The 25,205-nt window shown below is 50.1% G+C and overlaps 1 protein-coding gene across 1 annotated transcript; it reads right to left on the bottom strand.

The window, feature by feature from the left end:
• Positions 1-125: 125 nt before the first annotated feature.
• On the bottom strand, positions 126-22,266 carry ZBTB47 (zinc finger and BTB domain containing 47). Its single transcript, XM_009558268.2, has 6 exons — positions 22,142-22,266; positions 10,109-11,479; positions 6,302-6,449; positions 5,591-5,706; positions 5,154-5,298; positions 126-4,998 (listed from the first exon to the last, which is right to left on the bottom strand). Exons 1-6 carry the CDS (start codon positions 22,142-22,144, stop codon positions 4,637-4,639), a joined length of 2,145 nt encoding a protein of 714 aa, XP_009556563.2. The 5' UTR covers positions 22,145-22,266; the 3' UTR covers positions 126-4,636.
• Positions 22,267-25,205: the final 2,939 nt, after the last annotated feature.

Raw genomic sequence — 25,205 nt, 5'->3', positions numbered from 1 at the left:
ATGGTCAACATGCCATGGGAAGACCATCCTTTCAGCTTCTGATTCCTCATTTAATAAGCATGAAAAGAGCCTTATAAAAAAAAAAAAACCCACAACAACAAAAATCAAAACTAAGGTAACAAAGAAAGTGGTGGAGCTGTAGGTTTTCTTTTACAAAAGACAAATCGTTTATTGATTCAGTCCTTCCACTTGCAACCTCTTTGGTAACAGTCATAACACTTCCAGACTGGGAGAACGCAGTGGAAAGGCCCGATTCTGACCTCTCACCACTTTCAGAGCTTAGCGACCCCTGACGTGCCTTGGTGAGAGGCCAAAAGCAGGTTTCAAAGCATGGCCAAGCACCTGGCCTCTAGGGACAACCCGAAACAGTCTACCAGGACTTGTCTTGCTTCATGGGTGGCCCAGAAGGCAGCCACAGCACCCCCAGGCAGAAGATGGTTAGGGATGAGGATGCATGTTGGGCCCTTGGTGCCAAGGCTGACTGTGAGCTGTGCACTGGAAGGCAGCTTTGATGCACTTCTTGGGACCTCCTGGACATTGGCCAACAAGGCCGTCAATGAAGCATGACTCACCCATTCCTGTAGTAGGCAATGACTTGCCCCAGTTGGCCCCATGCTGATGCACTAACCCAACCATCTCAGCCTCCCCCTCATCACACCAACCCAAAGAGAGTAACTGCTGTACTTGCAATTAAAGATAAACATATATTGATTACACATGGTCATAAAAAAAAAAGTAATAATAATAATACATTTCCTAGAACATTACTTAAGATGCTTCTGAAAAGCACCCGAGCTTCCCCTCCCCGCCTTCCCTTATCTATACAGAATAAAGTGCTTCATTTAGTTTGTTCACACTAGTAGAGCCATCGATACACTCTTAACTTGGCATGTTTGGGCAACTGATACTGAATGCCGTAAAATAATACAGAGCTGAACACCAGGCATGAGAAACTAGTTTTGAGGCAAGTGCTTGGGGTTTCATTCATTTCCTTCAAGTTCCATGCTACTGAGGTTCTTCTTATTCCTATTTTTTCCATTTTTATTATTATTTTCTTCTTCCTTTGCAAGTTCGACCCAACTCCCATTGTGGTTACGTGTCATTAGGCAGGGCTGCATGTGGGGAAGCTCCCTCCGTCCGTGCGAACCAAGGGCATCTGTCCATCCGTCCTCCCCTCCTGACTTCCGGCAAACCAAGAGTTTAATCAATGGAGTTGTCTAGCAGCGGATGCTCATCTCTATTGCACTGTCACAGCCCTTCCCACCTGCTGGCTGTGCATCCATCACCACCTTCCCACCGTGCTGGGGTTATGGCTGTGGTCCAAAGGGCCAGCCGTGCCTCATGGACATTATGAGGCTAACTGGTCTGTGCTACCAGGCTCCTGGGATATATAAACCAAAAATGACCCTCCCCACATGACTCCCTCCCCAAAGTTCAAACGAAGGGGGGGAAAAAAAATGCAAATCCAGACTGGTCTAGGAGTAGGCGCATGAGCAGAGTTGTCAGCTGAACGTTGCATTGTGGCATATTCATGAACTGCGTAATGAAATCAAGCCCCTCTCCACCCTCGCAGTCTGTCGAAGAAGGGATGTGAGAGATTAAGGTGCAAGAGTTAAAAAAAATAACAAAAAAAAAAAATAAAATAAAACAAAATATAAAAAGCTTGAAAACAACGGACCCAACTCCCCCACCTCCTGCCCTGTGTAATCCAACAGGACACTGCAGGAGCGACTCGTTTGAGCTCTTAGTACATTAACGAAAACCAGACATGAAGTGAGACATCAGGGCCAAATCAGGGTGTAGACAAAAGGGCTTGGAGGCCATGTAGGATTCCTGGGAACTGCCCAGGCCTTGGAGAGGGGAGGGAGCAGCAGGGATCTGGTTCTCCAAAGTGCTGTGTGCATGGTCACATCTCAACGTCTCCAAGCGGCTCTCCGGGTAGGCTCTCAAAGGGAATCAGACACATCTGGGATCAGTCGCTGGCTTTCTGCTGGGCTTCTAGGCTCAATGAGGAGCTCTATCTCGCAGTGACGTCCAAGCAGGACAGGTCATCACCATGAGAGGATGAACTGGGGACAGGGAAAGACATCTCCAGGTACAAGAGAGCACATGTTGGTGTGGGGGTTTGCCTGGGGGCAGAAGTCTACCAGCCAGGAAGGCTAATAGACACAGAAGATTCTACAGACAAGGTGAGTCTACCTCAGGGTGCAGAACTCACATCCGATGTCAAGGTTAAGTGAGAGAAAAGAAATGGAAAAGAGCCTGAGCAGATGGGGTCTGGGAGGCAGCGGAGGAGGAGCTAGTATGGACCACTGTTGAGGCCCTCCAGCACCTCTAAGGTTATCACGGAGGGCTGCTCTAAAGCAGTTGTCTTCCAGTCTGGGTATGGTCCCTTCATAAAGCCAATGGCCCCAAGTGCTGGCTGCCCACATCCCTCACAGGTGTATGTGTTTGAGAAGGCTTTGCACCATCCCAATAAGCCCTAGGATCATGAAGGAAGGAGAGTAGAGGAGCCTTTGGCACCCATCTGAGAAGCATATGGTGAAGCAGCTCTGCCATAGCATCTTCCCTTTGCTCAAAGCAGATACAGATGAGGGTGAGGTCACTGGTATGATTGCAGTACTGGAGGTCCACAAGATCCCAACCAACAGGAGGATGAAAAACAATTTGTTGCTCCTTCACGCCAATATCCACATAAGCAACCAGCTTTCCAGAGATGTCTGCCATGGGGAGGCATCACTTAGCAGGAGAGGACACCAGTCACCTAACTCAAACAGCACTCAGGAGAACAGCGAGTGCTCCCCTGTACTGTCCCTATCAGGATAACACTTCTGCACGCCTCTGGTCAGCAAACCCCCGAGTACATGGTTGAATCCTCCCATCTCTGCTAGGGACAGCCTCAATGTTGTCCCATTGCTTTGCTGATTTGGTCCAGGAGATGAAGCACGGAGACTTGTGGCAGAGGCAGATGTGGCAGCTCTCCTCACCTGCCGTTACTGCCCAGACTAAAATGCAAAGAAGAAAAGGCTCCTGCAGCCCAGTCGATGTCCTCTCTTCCTTCTTATGTATCAACAGCCCTGCTCACTGCCTCCTCCACGAGCTGACCCCTGTCCACAGGCATCAGTTTTGGGAGCAAGGCATAGGCTGTGTTACTGACAATCTCTTGGCCAACACCTCTCTGTCCAAGCTGGATGCTCTGCAGCTCCTGCAGCTCTCCTCAGCCCCAAAGGAGACACTTCCGTGGGAAGGGAGACCACACAGCCATAGACAGGACAATACACAACACCTTGAGGCAGAGCACAGCAGCCAGAGACCCAACTTGGTCCCAGCATCCAACAAAAGGTAACAGCAAAGCCTTCCTTTTCTCCTCCACCAGCACGAAGCCAGCCTGAATAAGTGAAACCAAAGACCAGCTCAACTTCAACAAACACAATGTTGCCACAGAAGTGCTAACCAACACTGTGGGGCATGACCAAACTAACCACAGCCCTCACCAGTCTCCTCTGGCCCTCCCAAGCCAGGCAGGGCAACAATTGTCAACCCCATGGGGAGAGATAAAGCTTAGGAGAGCAACGTGGACAACCAAGTTGAAGGATGGAACATGGCAATCAGGGCTGAAAGCGGTTTTGCTTTAGCTCTAAACCTTGCATTAGGATCCACCCTGGAGCTCACTCATCTGTCAAGGATTTATTTGAATTGTTAAGGCACTATTCTGGGCTGATTCTGCTGAGAAACGGTGGCATCCAGCTCCTCCATCTTGGGCTGCTGTGAAGCCACCCTCCCACTGGTCCCGAGGCTATCTGAGCTCTACTAGGGACACCTCACCAACTTCAGAGCATCCCCAGGAGCCTGGCTCCTGTTGGGATTAGCAGAAAGGGCACACCAGAGCCCAGCTTCCTTCACCCCAAAAATGAACTGGCAGTGGGCTGCCGACGCCCCAAGATGCAATGATGCCAGTGTTTGTGCTTTCACCTATCAAGGAGGAAAACCCGTTGTGGGGAAAGAAGACAAAGTGAGAGCTGCTAACAAGAGCGGGCTGACGGCTTTCCAACAGGGACATCTGTTCGCTTGCCGCGGGCCACCAGGGCCGGCAGACGGGATCGGTGGGGGCTCCTCTGCAGTGCCCACCTCTCATCCTTTTGGGAAAAGAGCCTGAATTGAAAGACCAGCTTTACAGTACAGGGATTCAAGCACCACTTAGCTAGATTTCAGCTTATTATAAATATCGAAGCACCGGCAGGCATTCACTCAGCTAGCGAGTGGGCACGCAACACCGGCAAGCTCAACCCTGGATGGTGCGGCATCCTGCTCCTCCAAGCCCTGCCAGCATCCCAGCATGAAGATGAAGCTGATGCATGAGAAGACGAACGGAGAGCGATGCCTTTTACCTACACCCTTACAGACAGACGGCAGTTCACCCCCGAACATCCACGCTCCATGAGGAGAGGAGGTTCTTCCTACTCCCCTTCTCTGCAGAGAATGATGGGTGAGAAAAAGGAAAAAAAAAAACCCAAAACAACCCCAAAACGAGGAGAAAGGTGGGGGAAGAGAACAAGCAAAGCCTTGGCTCCCCATGGGGAAGCATTCCCAAAGGGCAGAGCAGTCCGTGCAGGCACATGGCCAGCGTGGGGGGCATCTAATTGTTGTTCGAATTTATCCTCCCCGCAGGAAACAGGGGAGGGGGTGGCGGTAGGTGAGGAGGAGGAGGGAGGGTCTGTGGGAGGGGATGAATCAGAGGCAGGGGGGAGACGCCAGGACCAGGAGGCAGTGGGGCTGGGCTGGTGGCGGGTTGAGGGGTAGCCATGTCCGAAGCCAAGGGGTTGCTGACACGAAAACATTTCTCCTTATGGGCTTTGAGCATGTTGGAGAAGCGGAAGCGTTGGCCGCAGACATCACATGGGTACGGCTTCTCGCCTGTGTGGGTCCGGCGATGCCGCTTCATGTTGGGGCGGCTGGTGAAGCTCTTCCCGCAGATCTCGCAGATGTAGGGCTTCTCGCCTAAGGATGAAGAAAGAGAGATGAGAAGCTGGTGGCTCGACCATCCCCATCAGAACTCCATTCTCTCATCCACCCAAAGATGCTACTGCCATCCCTCCTCTCTTTCCTTAGGGTGCCTGCTTGGAGGGGCCGGGGGCAAGGCAGTGAGCTCTCACCCGTGTGTGTCTTCATGTGCTCATCAAAGTACTGCTTCATGTTGAAGTCCTTGCCACACCACTGGCACATGAACTGCTTGTGGCCGATGTGGATGCTCATGTGAGACCGAAGCTGGTACTTGTACTGGAAGCGCTCATTGCAATTCTGCAGGGGCAAGAAGGGGACGAGCTGTTGATGAGCACCCAAAAGACTTTCCACATTCCCCTAAATCACCAGCATATTGAAGCAACGTAGAAGTCACTTCCCCCCTCACAAAAGAATCCAAATAAATGGCTTTTTCAGGATGTACTCAATCAGTTTCGCAGGTTGGATGGACTTGGAGTGGAATGCAAGGCCCAGGTGCTGGACAGAGGGATTCTGGCGTTTGCCACCAGTTTTATCATAGGGTGGGACTTTTTTGAGAGGATGCAGTGTGGGGAAACACACAGGACCTTACCTCACATTTAAAAGGCTTTTCCCCAGAGTGCTGGAGCGAATGGACCTTGAGGGACATGCTGCGCTTGAAGGACTTCCCACAGGTCTCACAAGTGAACGGCATGTCCTTGGTGTGAGCTGACACGGAGAGAAGCAGGGTCAGGTGCCTTCCCCACACCCTACACAACCACCTACCTGAGTCCCACCTGCAGCTCCCAATGCTGATGCTCATCCCATCAAACCCAAAGCCATCTTGGGAAGATGTGCAGCAGCAACATATCAGGTACTCCCCTAATTGCCTGCCAAACCCCACTTTTTGGATCTCTTTGGTGCCTACAAGCCCCAGGGACTCAACGGTCCCATCTGCAATTTGCTTTTCAAAGCCAGGCACTGGTGTGGTCTGGTCCTCTTTTACAAGGGAAAGATGGTTACAATTCAAACCCTTCTTTGATCACTTCTGAGGTCTTTTCTTCTGGTTAACTAAAACAAATAAGCTTCCCCAACACCATGTCTGATTGCTCCAAACCCAGCACTGAGCAGACATAAATACAGCATTAAATACTGGACCAAATTTCAAAGCTCTTGCATTGACATTAGAAAGTTCACCCAAGATTAAAGCCAGCCCTAAATTCCCAACACCAAGAGTTGCAAAAACCCACTCTTCCTTGCCAAGACAATGGATGAACACCCCTAATGAGACCTCCCTGCCAGCCCCAGCACCTCCCACACTCACCAACCATGTGTTTGCGCACGTGGGCCATGGTGTAGAATTTCTTCTCGCAAATCTCGCAGGAGAACTTCTTCTCAGCATAGCCGTGGACGATCTTGTTGTGCTCGTGGAGGGACCAGAGCTTCTTGAACCCCTTCCCGCATGTCACACACTGCAAAGAGAAGGGATGGGCAGGGAAGCAAGAGAACATGCCCGGGCATCACCAGCATTTTGGTTTTGCCAGGCTATCAGCTTCATCCATTGAAAAAGTACCTCACTTTGAAACTTACAGCTGTGACATCAAAAATCATAACAACCAGCAAATCTGCTACAGAACTTGTCACTTCAAAACCTCCAAAATTCAGATTTCCATCCATTGGATGAGGAAGGGACAATGACATTCCAGAGAAGCACATGGCATCTCCATCAATAGCTGTGTGAGGACTTGCACAAAGAACCACTCAGGCACCAAGGCCCTATTCCCAAGTGGGGATTTTATTCTTGCACACAATGAAGTTATTGCACAAAAAAAAACCCAAAACAACAAAACAACCCTCTGTCACTTAGAAGGTTGCAAAGAACATAGGAACAACGAGAAGCTCAAGCCAGAGCAGCACAACTTCAGTCTTCAGCAGATATTATGGATAGTTTACTACTAAATGAATTTTCCAGACATACTCATTAATGAACCAGAACAGACACAGAAAAACAGTCCATTTGCACAAGCAGAACAATATGATTTGTCCAGAGAAGTCAAGGATGCCCAGTTCCTGGAAGTGTTCAAGGCCAGGATGGATGGGGCTTTGAGCAACATGATCCAGTGGGAGGCATCCCTGTCCATGGCAGGGGAGTTGGAACTGGATCAGTTTTAAGGTCCCTTTGGACTCAAACCATTCTATGACTGTCTGTGCTAAGTCTCCCCCAAGTTACAGTAGAGATTTCAGCGTCACAAGTTCAATATTTCTCAGAAAGATCCCAGGAAAAGCTCCAACTTTGGAGTGAGATCCATTTGAAGCATGTGCAATCAGTTTGGTGCTTGGGGAAACATGGCAGAGCGAGGTCCACATGGGAAACCATTGCCAGAGCTTGCAGATGGCAGGCAGTACCCAGTCAAGGATCCTGTCAGGAGCCAGGGGTCTCTATCCTCCAAGGCTCAACTCTGCCCTTCATTTCTCCAGGACTCATCTTCCTCTTGGCCAACAGGGATAAAAACATCCCTTCTTCTTACAGATGTGCTGAGAAAATAATTCGTGCCTTGGAGGCATGCAGCAACAGCATGGCTGAGTGGTACCAGTAAGCCCAGGAAAGGATTCCTCCAGCTTCTCCTCTGACCCCAAGGAACAGATGCTCATTGATGGGCTTCCATTAAATTCTGCACCGAATGAGGCCATGGTACCACAGAAAATATGCCTTCATGCCATCTAGTCACAGTATCTTTCCATATGTATTTATTCTCAGCTGCCTCTGAGAATAAATTAGGGCAAAATTAGGGACACAGAGGCATTCCAAATACTCATCATCTTCATCTTGCCATGCCTGAATATTAGCATGAGTAGTCCTCTGAATTTCACTGTTCCCAGATAAGCATTTCCATAGATCAGAATGGTTCTCTCTCTGCTTTAAGAGACACTTCAGGACAAATTCAGGACCAGGGCCTGATACCAAAGACACATCAATATCCACTTTCTACACTTAAAATGAAAAAGACTGTGGGGGAATTTTAAAATTTAAGGTTAAGGGAAAGTGGCAGATGTAGGGAAGTCCTCAGGCAGGGACCAAGCACCCTGGAGGGCTGAGCTGTGTCCTCAGTTACCACAGAAAAAGCATCACTCAAAAATGTGAAGGTAGTGTCCAAACAAGGGGAAAAAAAAAAAAAAAAAAGAAGATAAATTCTGGCGGATTAAGAAGAAAACCATACTGAAGCTGGCCAAAAGAGTTTGAAAAACAACCCGATAAAGCAAAGGATGAACTGTTTCTTTAGGTGGCAGAGGCAGGATGCCCATTACAGCATCCACGGGGCTGCAGACAGCGATGGGAAATGACCACAGGGAAAGAGATGAAGCCTAACACCTAAAGTATCACGGATGAAATCTGGGGACAAAGCAGCAAAAGAAAGCAGGAGAACTGAATGGGATCAAAGGGATGGTCCCACCATGGATCTAGTTAAGAAACAAGATATAAAGACTGTCCGTTATAGGTATAGAGTCAAAAAAAAAAATCCCTTTTTCATCCAGCTATAATTCCATGGTATATTGATGAAGTTATTCAATACTATCAGAGCAAATGGAGTGAATTAGACTATTTGTAAAATTAAAAATGCTCAACTAAATGAGAGGTAACGATCCACATTTTCTGTGGAGAGAGGTCACTGCATGGGCACTACCAGTTCACCCTATTATCTGGAAAAGAGAATATAATGGGGGCGGATGGGGGAAGAAAGCAATGAGGTGACAGATCCATGCTATCCATCAGTAAAGCAGAAGAGCCTGAAGGGAAAACTCACTTTTAATCAAACAGGTTTTATGATACGCTCCGGAATAGCCACCACCATGCAGGTATTGGAGCTGTAGTCATCCATTCTGGGAAAAAGCATTTAAAAAAAAGCCACCTCAGGGCTGTGAATTTTTCAGGAAGATGCAATAAAGAATCATAGAATGGTATGGGTTGGAAGGGACCTTAAAGATCATCCAGTTCCAATACCCCTGTAACAGGCAGGGACACCTCCCACTGGATCAGTCTGCCCAAGGCCCCATCCAACCTGGCCTTGAACAACTCCAGGGAGCGAGCATCCACAACTTCCCTGGGCAACCTGTTCCAGTGCCTCATCACCCTCATCATGAAGAAATTATTCCCAATGTCTAATCTAAATCTTCCCCCCTCCAATTTAAAGCCATGAAGAGTTAGCAACAACCTCACCCCACTGAAGCAGACAACGCCCCTGCCTCCGTATCCCCACAAGATCTGCTTCATCACCCATTTAATTCGGGGTGCTATCAGCGAAGGGCTTCAGTAGCACCTGGGCTGCATTATCTGCATCTAGAAGAGCTGCAAGATCATTTAAAATCTGGTTGCTGGCAGGAAGGATGATGGGCAAAGGTCTCCAGAAGTTGTGGGTTTTTTTAATTAGTAGGGGCATCGCCATGCAAAACAACTCACTGGGGATTAGGACATGGGTTGGAGTGGTCTACAGGAATGTGTTTGCTGCTCTGATGGGATACCTACCCCCCTAGATTGCATTGATTTCCTGGAGCCAATTTGCAAACGTAGACAAGGATCTCGTTAGCATTAGGCAAAGGACACATCAAGCCTGAGCCACGCACGGATGTCAAACGAGTTCGGAAATTTGCTAATACACGAGCTAAAAAGCACAAAAGGCAGATTAAAACCATTTTAACTCATGTCAGCAAATCTTTGAATGAAGCTAAATTGGTTTCAGCCTGGGTGGGAACGGCTGGAGTGTGTCTCCATCAGAGGCTCGCAAGGTTTTATCCAGATTAACTGAATAAACGCAAAGAAAAATTACTCCTCAAAAATTACTCCATGTTTCCACTTCGCTGGCCAAGGGGAAGCCACAGTCCCTTGGCACAAATTCTCCCATCTCATGTCACCACAGGACCCTCCTGATCCTGAATATGTCACGGATGAAGAAAGGTTCCCTCCCATCTGTCATGGGCCACCCACAACATCAAAAATATCATTTCAGAGTAAGCCCATCTCATGGTGTAGCTGAGCGGAATGTCCCATCATGTGGGATGCTCCTCCTTCGGTAGCATGCCCCTCCACTTTGGTGGGATATTCCCCCCTGGTGGGATGTCCCTGGGGTTGGCTCACCTGGATGTTCTTCTCACAGTCAGTCTGGTGGTGCAGCAGCAGCTCGCTCTCAAGCAGGAAACGTTTGCCGCACTTGTCACAGATCTGCATGCGGCTGTGCGTAACATTCATGTGTTTCTCCAGGTACCACCGGTTGTTGAAGACTCGGGGGCACTTCTTGCACGGGTAATGCTGCTTCTCCTCCAGCTTCACCTTCTGGCCCAAACCATCCTGCTCCTTTTTCCTCTTTCTTCCTCGCTGGCCTTCCTCTTCCTCCTCCTCCTCCTCTTCCACCTTGGCCATCTCCTGAGACCTGGTTGCCATGGCAGGTTTAGTGGCTTTGGCTGCCCGGCTCCCTCTACGGGGCTGTCCACCCTTTTCTCTTTTTACTTCCGATGCATCTTCATCATCATCGTCATCATCCTCTTCTTCTGTCGTCTCCTCTAGGTCTTCCTCCTCACTGTGCTCCTCCTCCTCTTCCTCCCCTACCTCCGCGTCCTCCTCCTCTTCCTCCTCTTCCTCCCCTTCCTCGTTCTCCTCCTCCCCGTCCTCCTCCGTGTCACGCCCATCGCCATCAGGCCGCCCCATCACAGCTGCCTCACTGGCAGCTGCCTTCCCCTCCATGCCCTTGGAGACATTGAGGGTCTGGTTGTTGAGGTTTACCTCCACAATGATCTGCTCACGATTATATGAGCCCTGGCTGTCCAGGTCCTCTTCGGACTCCTCACCCTCCATCTTACAGACAGTGCCTGGACCACCATCCTTCTCCTCCTTGTAGTACTGCTTGGCTGGACCAGGTGGGAGCGTCCCACCACCTGCCCCATCTTCCACTCGCACCGAGTAAGGGTCATTGCCCTCTCGGGCATAGATCTTGGGGTGGGGGGCATCAACCTCCTGCTTGATCTCACAGTAGTAGGGTGGGGGTCCAGCACAGCTCTCAGCGGGCAGAGCCATGTCAGCAGCCAGGCTGAGCGAGCGGGTGTCGAGGAGATCCTGGCAGGAGGAAGCAATGTTGTTCATCTGCAGGACAGCAGCCGCATTCAGCACATCCTGCACATTGCAGGAGTTGACAAGGAGCTTGGAGGTGTAGATGAAATTGAGGATCTGCTGGAGGCCCTGTGAGGTGAGGGCCTCCAGCGAGAGCTCGACACGCTGCAGCTGTTTGTTTTGGGTGAAGAGGGAGTGGAAGAACTGGCTGTAGGCCGCCAGGACCCCCTTGTGCGCTGGGAAGATGCTTTTGTGCTGCACCAGCACGATGTCCACGTCACACAGGTCCGGCTGAAAGAGGCGCTGCTCGTTCAGTCTGTCCATCAAACACGTGAAGTGGAGGGCTACATCCTCCACCAGGGAGTACTCAGCCGAAGGGTAGTCAGTCGTTTTTTCGACTATCAGCTGTGGGGAGGAAGGAAAGAAAACCATTCAGGAGGGCTCTTTCCCCAAAAAAACACCTGCCCAGCCATGCTACCTGTCCCTGTTCACGCATCCCAAGTCAGAGATGCCAACTGAGAAGCTTCACCACCAGCCCCAGCTTGGAGACGCCAACCATGAAGCTCCACTATGAGCCCCATCTTGGAGATGCCAACCAGAAAGCTCCACTATGAGCCCCATCTTGGAGATGCCAACCAGAAAGCTCCCTCATCAGACCCAGCTTTGAAACACCAAGAAGATCTACCACTAGGCCCAGCCTGGAGATGCCAACCAAGAAGCTCCATAACCAATACGAGTCTGGGAGACTCAACCAAAGAGGAGAAAGCCCAATGAATGGTCAAGCCAGAGCCATATGGCATCCTTTCAGCCTGGGTAGCAGGCACCATGGCCATCACACCACCAAAGAGGTCTAAAGCACGGCTCAGTTGTCTGAAATCGCAGGAAGGATATGCCATGGAAAGGAGGAGACATCTCAATTCACCCTCGACCTCTTGAACGAGACATGGACCCCACATGGACATTTGCCCCATGTCAGAAGACAATTTTAGACACCATGTGAGATTTAACCACCTAACTAGACGGAAATGAGGATTCTACATCTCCTTAATTCTATACATAATTACATAAAACACAGGATCCTCTAATATTTACCAGATCACACTGCGTGCTTTGACTCCCATTAGTACTTTGCTCTCTAGATGGATTCGGGTATAAACTGGAGAGGGGCAGATTTAGACTGGACATCAGGAAGAATTTCTTCACCATGAGAGTGGTGAGACACTGGCACAGGTTGCCCAGGGAAATTGTGGCTGCCCCATCCCTGGAGGTGTTCAAGGCCAGGTTGGATGGGGCCTTGGGCAGCCTGATCCAGTGGGATGTCCCTGCCCATGGCAGGGGGGTTGGAACTAGATTATCTTTAAGGTCCATTCCAACCCTAACTATTCTGTGATTCTGTGAGTCCCTGGAATGATTTATGCTCTTTTTTAACACTCATTTTAAATTACACAGGGAAAGGCACTACCTGGAAAAAATTCAAATCAGGGAGTGAAGGGAAGGCTGGGAAACGCAGCAAGTGCCAACACTCCCCAGGCTGCGATTGCTCGGTATTTAATTCAGCTCTCACATACTTTGCATGATGCAGACCATGGATGTTCATCATCTCTCCTAAGGACATTCAAGTCCCAGGATGGGCTTGTTGGCTGCATCCCAAACACAAGGGATATCCCATACCCTGAATAACCACATCTTGTGTTAAAAGCAGGTGGGATATCCCCTTTCCCACTGCTTCCCTTTGGATTTCTGTGCTGAACACCCAATTCATGGATGAAGATGGATCCAGCCATGCTAATGCCCTCTTTCCCCACCACTGCAGGATGTGACAAAGGTGCAGAACAGCGGCAGATGTGGAGACTTCAGTGTGCTGGGTTTTCCCTGCACCTCATGCTCCAAAAAGCTTCTCAGCTCCTATTTTTTCTGGGACAAACAGCAGCTCTTGATCAACACACAAATTCCAGCAAGACACAATTTGTTTGTCTTATTTTTTTTTTTTGGTGAGCCAAAGGCAAAGGCACACACAGACAAAAATGTTTAAATAATAAAAAAAGGGTGTTTTCTTCTCTGTTTTCTCAACAAGCAAAAAAATCCCTCTCCCTTTCCTGCCAAGTTTTTTGATTTTCACTGAATTTCTTCTCCGCAACCAACTAGCCCAAACAACAGGGTCATGAGCTTTGCATTGTCCTGATGACCCTGGAGAGCCCAAACAAATGTTCACACCTGAAGGAAAAACAACTATTCTCCAAACTCCTAGATCTGAAGCCTGGAGTGGGGCAAAGAGTAGTAAAAGAGGGTGGTTATATATATTATTATATATATTTGTAATATATATCCATGTGAATATATGTATTTTATGTCTTCATACACATAAATGAAGCCTCACAGTGGAGGCATTTGAGGCCAGGCTGGATGAGGCTTTGAGCAACCTGATGCAGAGGGAGATGTCCCTGCCCATGGCAGGGGGTTGAAACTGTACAAAATTTAAAGTCCCTTCCAACTCAAACCATTCTATGATTCTACAACAAATACATAAATAGATCAATATACAAACACTCTCTCCACATATTTATTATAAAATGCTGCATCCCAGCTGGAACATCCATCCACTCTCCTATTTTTTAAGCCTTGTGCCTGCCAAGGACATTTCAACGAGAGGAACTTGGATGGCTCAGCACCCCCCAAAAGCATAGAAAATAAATTAAGATATAATAATTATTAATGCCACAGAGACAGCAAGCTTTCAACAGAGTAGTTTGTTGTTTGCCAGGGACTCTCCTGCTTTACTTTTGCTCTGAAAAAAATTTAATTCAGGTTTTTCCTCCTGGGGTCCATCTCGCCTTGCTCTCCAAGATGCCCTGAGCCCAGAAATGTCCATAGCTATGGAGAAATCGGTGCAAAAGAGGAGGAGGATTAGGTCTGTCGGGCAGCATTGCCTCCAGGCAGCCCAGTCTGGATTAATAATAATAATAATAATAATAAAAAAAGCTGGTTTTTTGCTCCGGATCGAGGTTTTTTGGCAAAAGGGGCTGACCCCTCACCCAGCACCAGGGCTTGCCAGGCAGCTCTAATCAGTCCCAGCAGCGGCGAGGACAATACGTGTCTTGGCCGCGTCCTGTCAGTGACTTCAGCCCAGGCCTGTCAGCGGGAGGTTTTTGCTCTTTATTGCTCTCAGATGCTTTTCGTGAGCTCACCCAGAGCTGAAGCACCAGCCAAGACAAGAGGCGCCCGTCAGGGTGAGATCCCAAGAAAGACCCTGACTTGCCCTAAAATACCCCTCTGGCAGCTCCTGTCCCTGCAGCCCCATTGAAGCGGAAAAGCCCAATTAATTGGGATTAATGGGAGAGTTAAAACCATTACCCCTTCCTCTGGGAAAACATAAATATTTTAAATATATATAAAATTAAAAATACATGTTTTTTAAAAAATAGGTTTTTAATTATTTTTTTTTAATAAATATCACAGTTTTGCTCTTTTCCACCATCACCACCTTGGCCCTTTGGGTCGGTTGGGTCATGGCACTGTGGCAGCAGGTCACCCATCCCAATGCCTGCACCTGCAGTGCTTGCTGGGTGCATCAAACCAGAGCAAACCCCAAAACCACCAGCCTCCTCCAGGTCCCACTGACCTCTGGGCAGGAGCTCGGGCGTTATTGCACTGCAAAAAAACCCATAAAAGTTATTCAAAAGCAGCATGGCCATGAACTCCCCATCCCAAGGGACAGCGGTGCCTCCAGACAGCCCTCCCTGTTCTGACACTGCCCTCGGCTTTATTTTAAGAGTGTTTCCAAGCAGCTCTGGCCAAAGCCCTGGCCTGAAACAGTCGGAGGACAGAGAGGATGCTCAGGGCAAGAGGGGACCAAGGGATGCAGGTTGACTGAACCCCAACAGCAGAGGATGCGAGGAAGAGACAAAGGTGATAAAGGAATGGCAGCCAAAAGAGATGCTGATGGTCACTGGACTGAGCAATCTCTCTCCAGTAAAGCCTCTCAAAATCCCCTTATAGGAGATGGAGCCCAAAGCACAGCCCACTCGCTTTCCACTCGTATCTCCCTGTGTGCCCGTTTCCTTAAACTGCCACACCAGCGCCCGATCACTTCCTTGGAAAGGGGGATGCTGCTGGATTTAAATCAATGTACTAAGATAAAATGCTATTTCTCTTCACAGGTATAAAGAGCCAGATCCCTAAATGCTCCTGCAGCACTAAAACTCCCTGAGGGACCAGTCGGTTTGGTCACCCTGGCTATATTTAAATACTCGAATCTGCAGCCCCTGAGAAGACGATTTCTGACATTCACTGGCCCCTCTATTTATTCATAGCCATGTTTCTCACCCTCATCACCAGAGCATCGAGGACCGCGAATACCTCCCTCCTGTATTAGCACAAGGATGGGGTTTTGCAGGCATAAAAAGCACATTTAGGTGGCCACAAGCCCCCATCTCGCGCCAGGCAGAGCGGTTAGACCAGTCGCCCACAAAAGTTCCTGTTAGGGACAAAATTTGGGGATTTCCTCCAAATATTTCAACTCCAAAAGTCCCATGAAAAACAGCAATCTAGTTTTCCGTATCATTAACAACCACCGAAACATTTACTGTTGACCTTCAGTATTAAATTGTATTAAAGAAAAGCGCTTTATGAAGTAGCTGAATACGACATTTGCACTTGCTCCTCTAGAAAAAGGAACCCAAGTCCTATTCTCAATTTGAACACCGCTGCATTTCAGGAAGAAAGAACTTGGTTTGAAACTATTTAATGCCACAACCTGACTTTTGCTAAAGAAGTAAACAACATGAAAAAATTATTTCTACAGATTAATTCAGATGATACAAAAGTGCATTGCTGGAAAACCCCAAAGCAACTGCACTCCAGGTTTTAATTCTCAGCCTCCTATAATTTGCCCTCTGCTTTCAAGACCTGTGGATGAGACCATCAGCCTTTTCTCCACAGTTTTGAGGCTCTATAAGGTTTTTTTAAGGATGATGTGATGCTCACATCTTCACATGTTTCCCAAAGCTGGAATGCACTGCCATGAAGTTGCTCCAGAATGACCAGCACTGCCCAGACCATACATATCCCATACATCACCAAACACCCCAAACCACCCATTTTTTAATTATTGCTGTACACAAAAACCTCGCAGCTCAAAGCACACATCTCAAAGCACCCTTCCCTCATCTATCACCTACCCTCGCCTCTCTGCTTCCCCATCGCCTTCCTCCCCAGGAACATCTCCCATGGGTGCTTCGCCCTCCCATGGCACAGGACTGTGCCGGGGCGGAGGGGTTTGTTCACTTCTCCGCTTCTCTGACAAATGTTTTTATTTAATTAGGGGAAGGTGGCCCGGAAAAACAAGCAGGAAGGGAAAACAATAGCTCGGCCGCAGCCTCGCCTGGTGAGGCGCCAGCCAGCACAGCCCCAAGCACCCACCGCCAGCATCCTGACCACCGGGATGCTGCCAGGGCTGGACCAGGCACTGGCCAGGGATGGTCCCATCACAACTCTGGAGGCCAGAGACGGCCACCTCCTTTAGGATGGTGGTGACACCACCAAAAATGGTGATTTTCCCCTGTCTGCTGCCTAAAAGGCTTGTGGCTGCCCAAAATAGAGCCAGATGAAGGCTTTAGGGAGAGGAAGTGACAGGAAGGGCCTCAGTGATGCTCCCAGAGTGTGACAACCCCAAGTGTCAGGCACCCCATAAAACACGCCCTAGTCTCTGTGCAAGCAAAGATGAGTATTAGCCCATCTGGGAGACAGTCAAATGCTTCCCAGACTTATTTTTTTCCCCTCCCATTTGGCTGAGTTTTTTTTAATAGCATGCAGCATTTATAGGCTTCAGCTCAAAGACGCTTTTCCAGGGAGCAGCTTTGGAAGACAGCGGCAGTGCCAGGCCCAGCGGGACCATCGTCAGAGCAAGGGAATGGGGACAAATCTTTCCCCTATCCCTGTCCCCCTGCAGCTGAGGAGGTTCCTCTGCAAATGGGGAAAAGGTTCCCTCAGGTTTTCCTTGTAAGCACCACGGCTTTCTGCAAGGACAAGGCAGGATAAGCAATACGAAGGTTTTCCCTGTTAGGATTTGTCACTGGCTTCCCAGCAGCACAGCCTGCATAGTGTTAATGGTTGATTGCTTTCTTATTTATTTTATATATTTTTAATTTCTTGAACCCCACCAGCAGCTCCTTATGTTTTCCACACAGAGCTGCAAAGCCACAATGATGCCCTGCAAGGACAGATGAGCCAACCCTGCCATCACCTCCCATTCCAAACCAGTCCTGGAAGGTGACAGTGCAAAGCTGCCCCAAGGGGATACTGCTGCCACGGTGATGGCATCAGGGACACCATCCCTCTGTTCCACCAATGGTGATGGTGGTGAGCATTGCCAAACCCTGAAATCTGCTTGGTAACCTCAGTGTCTGCCACAACATGAGCAAAAGTGAACATCACCCTCTGCACAAACACTCCCTGGTGCAACAATACTGAGGCTTCAGCCCAGCACCGTGTTATTTTCAGCCCTGCCCAAGTCTCAACCCCTCTGCTCTGGTGGGAGAGAAGATAGCGAAGCCAGGCTGGATGAATCCATCCATCTGTCTATGTCCACTTGATCAAAGCCAAAAGGGGTTCATTTGGGTGCAGCTCAGGCCAGAACCGACACAGGGTGCAAAAGGTCTCTGGATAATTCGAGATCTGAGCTAAGCCCGTACCAACATCTGATGGATGCTGCTGGATTTCAGCAGAGCCAGCATCCTCCTGGCAAACGCCAAACACAGCCAGGGCAGCCAAGCCATGGGGTCCCTGCCAGTGCCTGGCACAGCTCATGACACCCGGCTGATGGAGATGTCCACGAGCCACTGCCCTGGCACAGGAGCAAGCAGCAGGAAGGGATGCCGCTCTTCTGTCTGGGGGACACAGGACCTCCCGCAGAGTCACTGCTGGAGTGGAAGAGCCCGAGGGACACACACACAGACAGAGCCACTGTCCCCCTCCCTCCTCTGCTGGAGAAAAACAAGCAGAGGAAAGATGGAGGGAGGAAACAAGGACAAAACCTAATGCTGACCTCTCCAGCCGGGCTGTGGGCCAAGCGGCTGTGCCAGGGGCCACCTCCGGACTGCTGCCCAGCCCAGTGCAAGCCATGCAAGGCCAGGGAGGAGGCAAGCGTGATCCCTTTGGACCCCTTTGGGTGTCCCCCAGCACCACCAATGGAGGGGATGGATGCAATTGAGCATGCGGTACACCAAGACCTTGTGGCTCATAGGATGCCCAGGAACCTCAAATTCAGTGCCAGGAGCATGTGTGGGTGCAACAGGGCAGCCACCATTCTGCTTGCACACAGCCTGAAGTCATTGTGTCTCCACGCCAGCCCCACACCCACATGCTGCCACACAGTTACTGAGAAGAGGCCAAGATCCCCCTGGAAAGGAAGGTGAATGGATGCACAAGGCCTCCTGCCATACCTTGCTGAACCAGGTGGTAGCATCCTCCTGCTGGCACTGCCAGCACCCACCCTCATGGAAGCCACTATGACCTTTCAGGTGGGTCAGCTGTGAGATGGGATATGACACCTCCAAGGTTTGCCCCATTCTTGGTTCCCATCAGACCCTAAAGCCACAGCATCTCCTAACCCAACTCCAGACCACAAAATTGCCGGCGAGGTTCAAGGTTAAGCCTCTCCTAGCACCCTGGGCAGGGCTTTCCATCCCAGAGCATCCTCTCCAAATCCTGGCACTGACCTCAGGGATGGTCCCCATCTCAAAGAACCATTAGACGGTTTGGGTTGGAAGGGACCCTAAAGACCATCCAGTTCCAACACCCCTGCCGTGGGCAGGGACATCTTCATAGAATCAAAGAATCATAGAACCACAGAACCACAGAATCATAGAATAGTGTGGGTTGCAAGGGACCTTCATGATCACCTAGTTCCATCCCCCCTGCCATGGATCAGGTTGTTCAAAGCCTCATCCAACCTGACCTTGAATGCCTCTACGAATGGGGCTTCCACAACTTCTCTGGTCAACATGTGCCAGTGCATCACAGTAAAAAAAATTCTTCCTATCATCCAATCTAAATCTACCAGCTCCACGGCAAACTCTGCCGTGACTGGGACTCCTTGAGAAGCACTGGCCATTCTCCTCTGGTCCAGCCACCCTCCATGCCCAACACTTTAACATTTTCATGAACATGCATTAAAATGGCTTATTTTATCCTGGCTGTTTCCTAAATTCAGCAGCTTGAGGAGCAGGGCTTTTACTCAGATAGGGTGTTAGCAGCTCTGGCTCTGGGCGAAAAACATAATCATAAAAAATAATTCAGAAAGATACTTTATTGTAACGAAGTCCTCTATCCAAAGTATCTACTCCACCATGGCCAGTGTTTCCCCATACCAAAAGCCATCTCAGGTTCCACCATCAGGAAAAGCAGGCAAAACGCCGAGACTGGCAGAAGAGAGACAGCAGCCCCACAGGACATGTGGACAAGTGCTCAGGTGTCCCCACACACGAAACCCAACAGGGCCAGCCCGCCCTGCAAATACTGCTCCAGTAACATGTTTCCTTTAGAAACGAGAGAGGAAAAATGAGGGCCAGGCCACAGAGTCTAGCTCTGAGCTCATCCTCCTCACCAGCATCCACTTCTCCAGCCTTTCAGGGACTACAGATTCCATGGGATGCAGGGGATACCAAGGATGCAAACCACACAGGGGACTGGGGATCCCCATTTTTGGGACCACACAAACGTGGCAGCAAAACAAGAACGTCAGCTCATGCTCTTTCCGAAGAGGACTTTGTCACAGCTATCATCACGTCCCCATCTAAAAGGGCTTAAACACAGCAACACGGGACAGCCCTTAGTCTTATCTTCTAGCCAGAGCGAGGAGGGAAGATGGGCAAATCAGCGATTCCCCTGGAAACCTTCAAAGACCCTCTGATGTTCTGACACATTTAGTTCATCCACAAAAGATTTTTCCCTATTTTTTCTCAAGCAGGAACATCCGCATCTTATAAACAACCAATATTTAATCGACTTGCAGGCAACCTCTCGCTTCTCCCTTCCTTTTCCAAAGAAGACATCTCTGAGGGCAGCAGCGGGTTATTTTTATGAAGAGGGTGACATGCCTCTCCTCTAGACACAAGACAGAAATACAAGGCCATTTATCTCACCCGACTTCGGCGTTTGCCTGGTAATAACCTAACGCGCCGTTAATTCCTCGCAGGGAGAACAAAGCTCTGCCATGAAGCCAAGCCAAGCGGTAAAGGGGACCCTCTGGCTGCCCCAGCAAAGCCCCTAGAGCGGCATTTAGCCCTGCCAGCATCCTCAGGGAAACTCCGCAGTCAGAGCTGACATGTTTGCACGCAGCCAGATTTCACCCCGGATCCAGAAGAGGAAAAAAAAAAAAATCCCTTAATATCTTTCCAAGGAGGATTTTTGCTCTGTAAAGGAAATTTTCCTCTGGTTCTTGCTGAGGCTGCGTGTGGAGGAAAGATTTAATCCCCAACTTTTTCCTTTTCTTCCTTGCAGGGCTGCCCTCTCAGGTGGGCTCTCAGCATCTCCTTCCCCACCTCCAGGCACAAATCACCCTGAAACCCGCCCCAGCGCTCGCCTCAGTCCATCCTGGGGAGATCTCCTCCAGCTTCTCCCTCCAAGGAGGATGCAGAAGTGGTTTCAGTATCTGATTTAATGCCAGCAGGAATCCTGCAGGCTGAGCATGGCTACCCAGCTCCAGTTACCCCCAGTATCGGGGCTGGAGGGTGCCAAGCCCCAGCCCAGCATCCCAGCCAACATCTCATGCGCAGGGTCAGCGTTGTTTCTTTATTTTCCCCAAAGCTTGCACTTTTTCCCCTTATCCAAAAAGCCACTCAAACGCCTCCCAGGGTGTTATTCCGGGCACGGAGCCATCACTGGGGCAATCACAACCCTACACTTTTAGGGATGGGGGATGCACCAGGGTACCAGGAACGGTGGTCCTTGGGCATGGCACATCCTGAGGGATTCCTTGTGCATCTTCCCAGTTCAGGCCTGCTCCCTACAAGTCAAACTAACCCCCCAAAAGTCCACGGGCCACTAAAATAGGTCAGTGCCGCAGGCGAGAACCCCAGCTGCAAAGGCTCCTGGTGCAACCAGCCTCCTGCCGTTATGATTATTATTTTTTAAGGGCATGCATGGAAAATCCCTTTGCATACCCAAAGTGGGGTGGGATGCTGCACGCCTCCCAAGCTTTGCCCTCCAAGGTATTGGGGTGTGCTCAGCACCCTCCAGCTCCCCTCTGGATAATGGGGGCCCCGTGGCAGGGTAGGAGAGAGCCAGGGAAAAGGGGGGGGACAAGGAATTAGCAAAATGAAGGAGTCATCCGGGGAACAAAAAGGGCCGAGGAAAAGGCAGGCTGCTCTCCTGCAACGCCAGCAGATCCTCTGGCCTGCTTGGCTGGAAAAGTTCCCCCCCAAATCCCTAAATCTTCCCAGTACCCCCCCAAAGCAGGAGCCTTATGATAGGCTGGGGACCAGGGTGAACAGCCACCCCCACCCCAGCCCTGGGGGTGCAGAGCTGCATACCAGCCCCTTGATGGGGGGCAAACCCTTTTGCATCCCCCCCCCCTGCACCCCCTAAAAGCTCCATCACCCCTCAAAGCATCCCAAGGAGGTGAGGATGAGCCCAGTGCAACCCCTGCACCCAAACTGCTGAGCACAGAAAGGGGAGGGGGCTGCATTTTACATGCGATTTTAACCAAATGCAAAACCTTTCCCCCCCCTTAAACAACATAAGGGGGGGGGGAGGGGGGCATACAGCCCCCACCCCCTCCTCCAAAGCGGTTTGCAACGCAAACACCCGACCCATCGCGCTGTTTGTGCCACCTCCCCCTCCTCAGCATCCCCCCCCCCGCAGATGCCGCACGCTTTGCCCATGCAATCCCCCCCCCCCCCCTTCTTTTCCACCTCCACCGCCCTTTTCCAAGGATTTTTGCAAGTTTCTGAGGCCGCTGCAAAGTCAGCAAAGCCCCGGGAAGGCGAAGGGGATAGGGGGAGGGAAAGGGAAGAGGAAAAACCAGCAAAGAAAAGGGAGAAAAAGCAAAGGGGGGGTTGCAATCTCTACCATTTTGATGCAAAGGTCTCCGCGCAAAGGAGTCCCGGTCCTCCTCCGCTTGCCGGGGGTTTTTGCTCTCCATGAAAAAAAAAAGAGATGTTGGGTTGGGTGGTTTGCTGGGTTGGTTGCTTTTTCTTTTTTTTTTTTTTCTTTTTTTTTTTTTTTTGCCTTGGTTTTTTTTCTTTTTTTTTTTTTTTTTTTTGGCCTTTTGGAGGAGGAGAAGTGGGGGGGGAGGAAATTATCGCGTTGCCAGAGCTGCTTGCATCCCTATTTTCCTTTTCTCCTTTCTTTTTTTCCTCTCCCTCCTTCTTTTTTTTTTCCTCTTTTTCTCCTTTTTGTTTTTCTTTCCTTTTCTCTCCTTTTTCTTTCCCCTCTCCTCTTCTTCTTCTTCTTCACCTCATCCTGCCCATCGCCATGTTCGCCCCTTTTAGGAAGACGGAGGAATGCGGAGCGGCGGCGGCTCCGGCTGCCAAGATCCCGCTGATTGGAGCCGCCGCATCAGATGGGGCCGCGGCTGCCCCGTTAAAGGGACAGGCTCACACCGTCACCACCACACCGTCCACCCATCCTTCCATCCCTACATGTCACCCCCTTCCCCCAAACACCACTCCTCGCATCCCATCCGAGGCTTGGGTACCACATCCCGCGGGAGAGCATCCTCCCACGGGGAAACTGAGGCACGCGGAGCATCCTCATCCCCCCAAACTGAAGCACGTGGAGACACCCCCTCCCCAAACCGAGGCACATGGAGCCACCCCTTCCAAAAAGAAAAAAAAAATACCTAACGAAGCTTTTTAGGGCATAAAACCCCGATTTGGGGAATCATGGGCTAACAACAAATTTGTTAAAAAGGGGATTTGGGGAGCGCTTTCGTGAGGAGGAAATAAAGATCTCCCACAGGAGAGGTAGATTGGGGGAGGGTTAAAGGTGTTTAAGGCACATTTGGGTTTAGAAAAGGAGAAAATGGGGATACCCACAGGCAGAGGTAGATTGGGTTTAGGAAGGGAGGAAATAGGGATTCCCACCAGGTAGATTGGAGGGTTGGGGGTGTTTAAGGCACATTTGGGTTTAGGAAGGGAGGAAATGGGGATCCCCCACAGGCAGGGGTAGGTGGGGAAGGGGGAGTAGATGGAGGGATGTTGGGATCTTGAAGTCACATTTGGGTTTAGGAAGTGAGGAAATAGGGATCCCCCACGGGCAGAGGTAGATTTGGAGGGGTTGGGGGTGTTTAAGGCACATTTGGGTTTAGGAAGGGGGCGTCTGGTGAGTGGCTGTGCTGGGATCCCCCTGTTTTCCTCCCCAGGATGTGAAGTGTGGGGCACAGCCAGCACCAAACCTCAAAAAAATAAAGCGGGGACTCGTTATTTTGCTCCCAGCACTGCTGGAATCCCTCAGGGAGGCTGGTGGGGTTGCACCCCAATGACCCCCGGCCTCAGCTGTGAGTGGGGTCACCCCAAAACCTTCTTGCTGGGAACCAAGGGGGCAAAGCTGGAGCAGCCCCACAGTGTCTAGGAAGGCATCATGCAGGGTCCCATGGTGCTCCCATGCCTTCAACACCAGAAGAAGCTCTGACTCTCAGCGCTGGGCTCTACCAAGGCAGAAGACCCACGAGATGCTCGGCGAAGGCTCATGGGGACGGTGACAACCTCCAACACCCACTTCTACCCCCATCATTCATACAGATGACCCACAAGATGCTCAGCCAAGTCTCATGGGGAGGATGACAACCTCCAACACCCACTTCTACCCCCATCATTCATGCAGACAACCCACGAGATGCTTAGTCAAGGCTCATGGTGATGGTGACCACCTCCCACACCCACTTCTACCACCATCATTCACGCAGACACCATCCAAAATATCAAGGGTAAATGAGTTCTCTTCTAACATGCTCAAAGCAGAGAAACACAACCGTGCCAAAGGACATCAGCCACACGACAGTTGGGTTTAGGGCATCCCCAGAGCCCCTGGGCTGCTCCGTCTTCATCCCACCTTCCTGGCTCTTTTCCTAACCACTCCCTTTTGCAGACATAAATGTGGTAACATCTTGCACTTGTTTAGACTCTGCTTCGGTTGCCATGTGTAATAACTTCTTCCAGATGTGTACGGCTCTTTGCATAATGTCGCTGTAGCCACGTTCTGCCTGTAATAATATATTATAATAATATATATTATTTGTTGTTGTTTAATGCCCTTTCTTGCTTTCAACCCTGTACTGCTCTATAGGACAGAGTCCTGGCCAATGCCCCCGGCACCTCTCCCCTATCAGAAAGCTTTTCACGAGATGAGTGTTTGGCCCGTCCAGCATGTCTCCTACCCTGGAAACATTTCCAAAAGCTACATAAGCTCCTGGAAAACACTCGGCTGACATGCAGCCGGTTCCGCAATAAGGGTGAGATGAGGCCAGAGGTGGGAGCCGGGGATTTAAGCTCTGCTCTAGAGCCCAAACCCCCACAGCACCTTCATGCATGTGGCAGAGGCAACGAGGGAGCACCAGAGCTTGTAGCCCTCATAGCTCTAAAGCGCGCAGGTTTGCAGGGACAGACAGGGATGGTCAAAGCCTTGATGCTACTCTGGTGGGCTTGTCATGAGGTCCTTGCCTTTTGGGTGATGCTGAGCCCACCTCTCACATGGAGACTTGGTCTTTGCCAGCCACACCTTTTCCTTCCTGATATGGAAGAAGCTGTTCCCTCAGTGGCCATTGCCACCAATGCAAGGGAGATGTCCTGGAAGGGGTGCAACCAATGACACCTTTGGGTGAAACGCTTGATAAGGGTGACTACAGCAACATTCATAAGAGACAAAACACACAGGGTTCTATTGGCCACAACTATCGATGGATTCATGTTGAATTTACTGAACTTCCCGAAGGTCCCAGCAAATCCTATTCAACCCAGTCTGGTGGAATCCCACCCAACCTGGTTTCATGGTTTTGCTGTGTAGGACAGTCAAGTTGGACCTGTGTGTGACCAACGCAGTGCAGGGGCTGTTCTAATCCACTTAGGCCACCTCTTCTTCTGCTCCTCATCCCACTGTACAAGGGCCAAGGAGAGTGAAATGTAAGATGCTTCTG

The sequence above is a fragment of the Cuculus canorus genome, chromosome 2 (assembly GCF_017976375.1).
Source record: "Cuculus canorus isolate bCucCan1 chromosome 2, bCucCan1.pri, whole genome shotgun sequence".
In the NCBI taxonomy this organism is placed as follows: Eukaryota; Metazoa; Chordata; class Aves; order Cuculiformes; family Cuculidae; genus Cuculus; species Cuculus canorus.
This window is presented reverse-complemented; position numbering and strand designations above follow the sequence as displayed.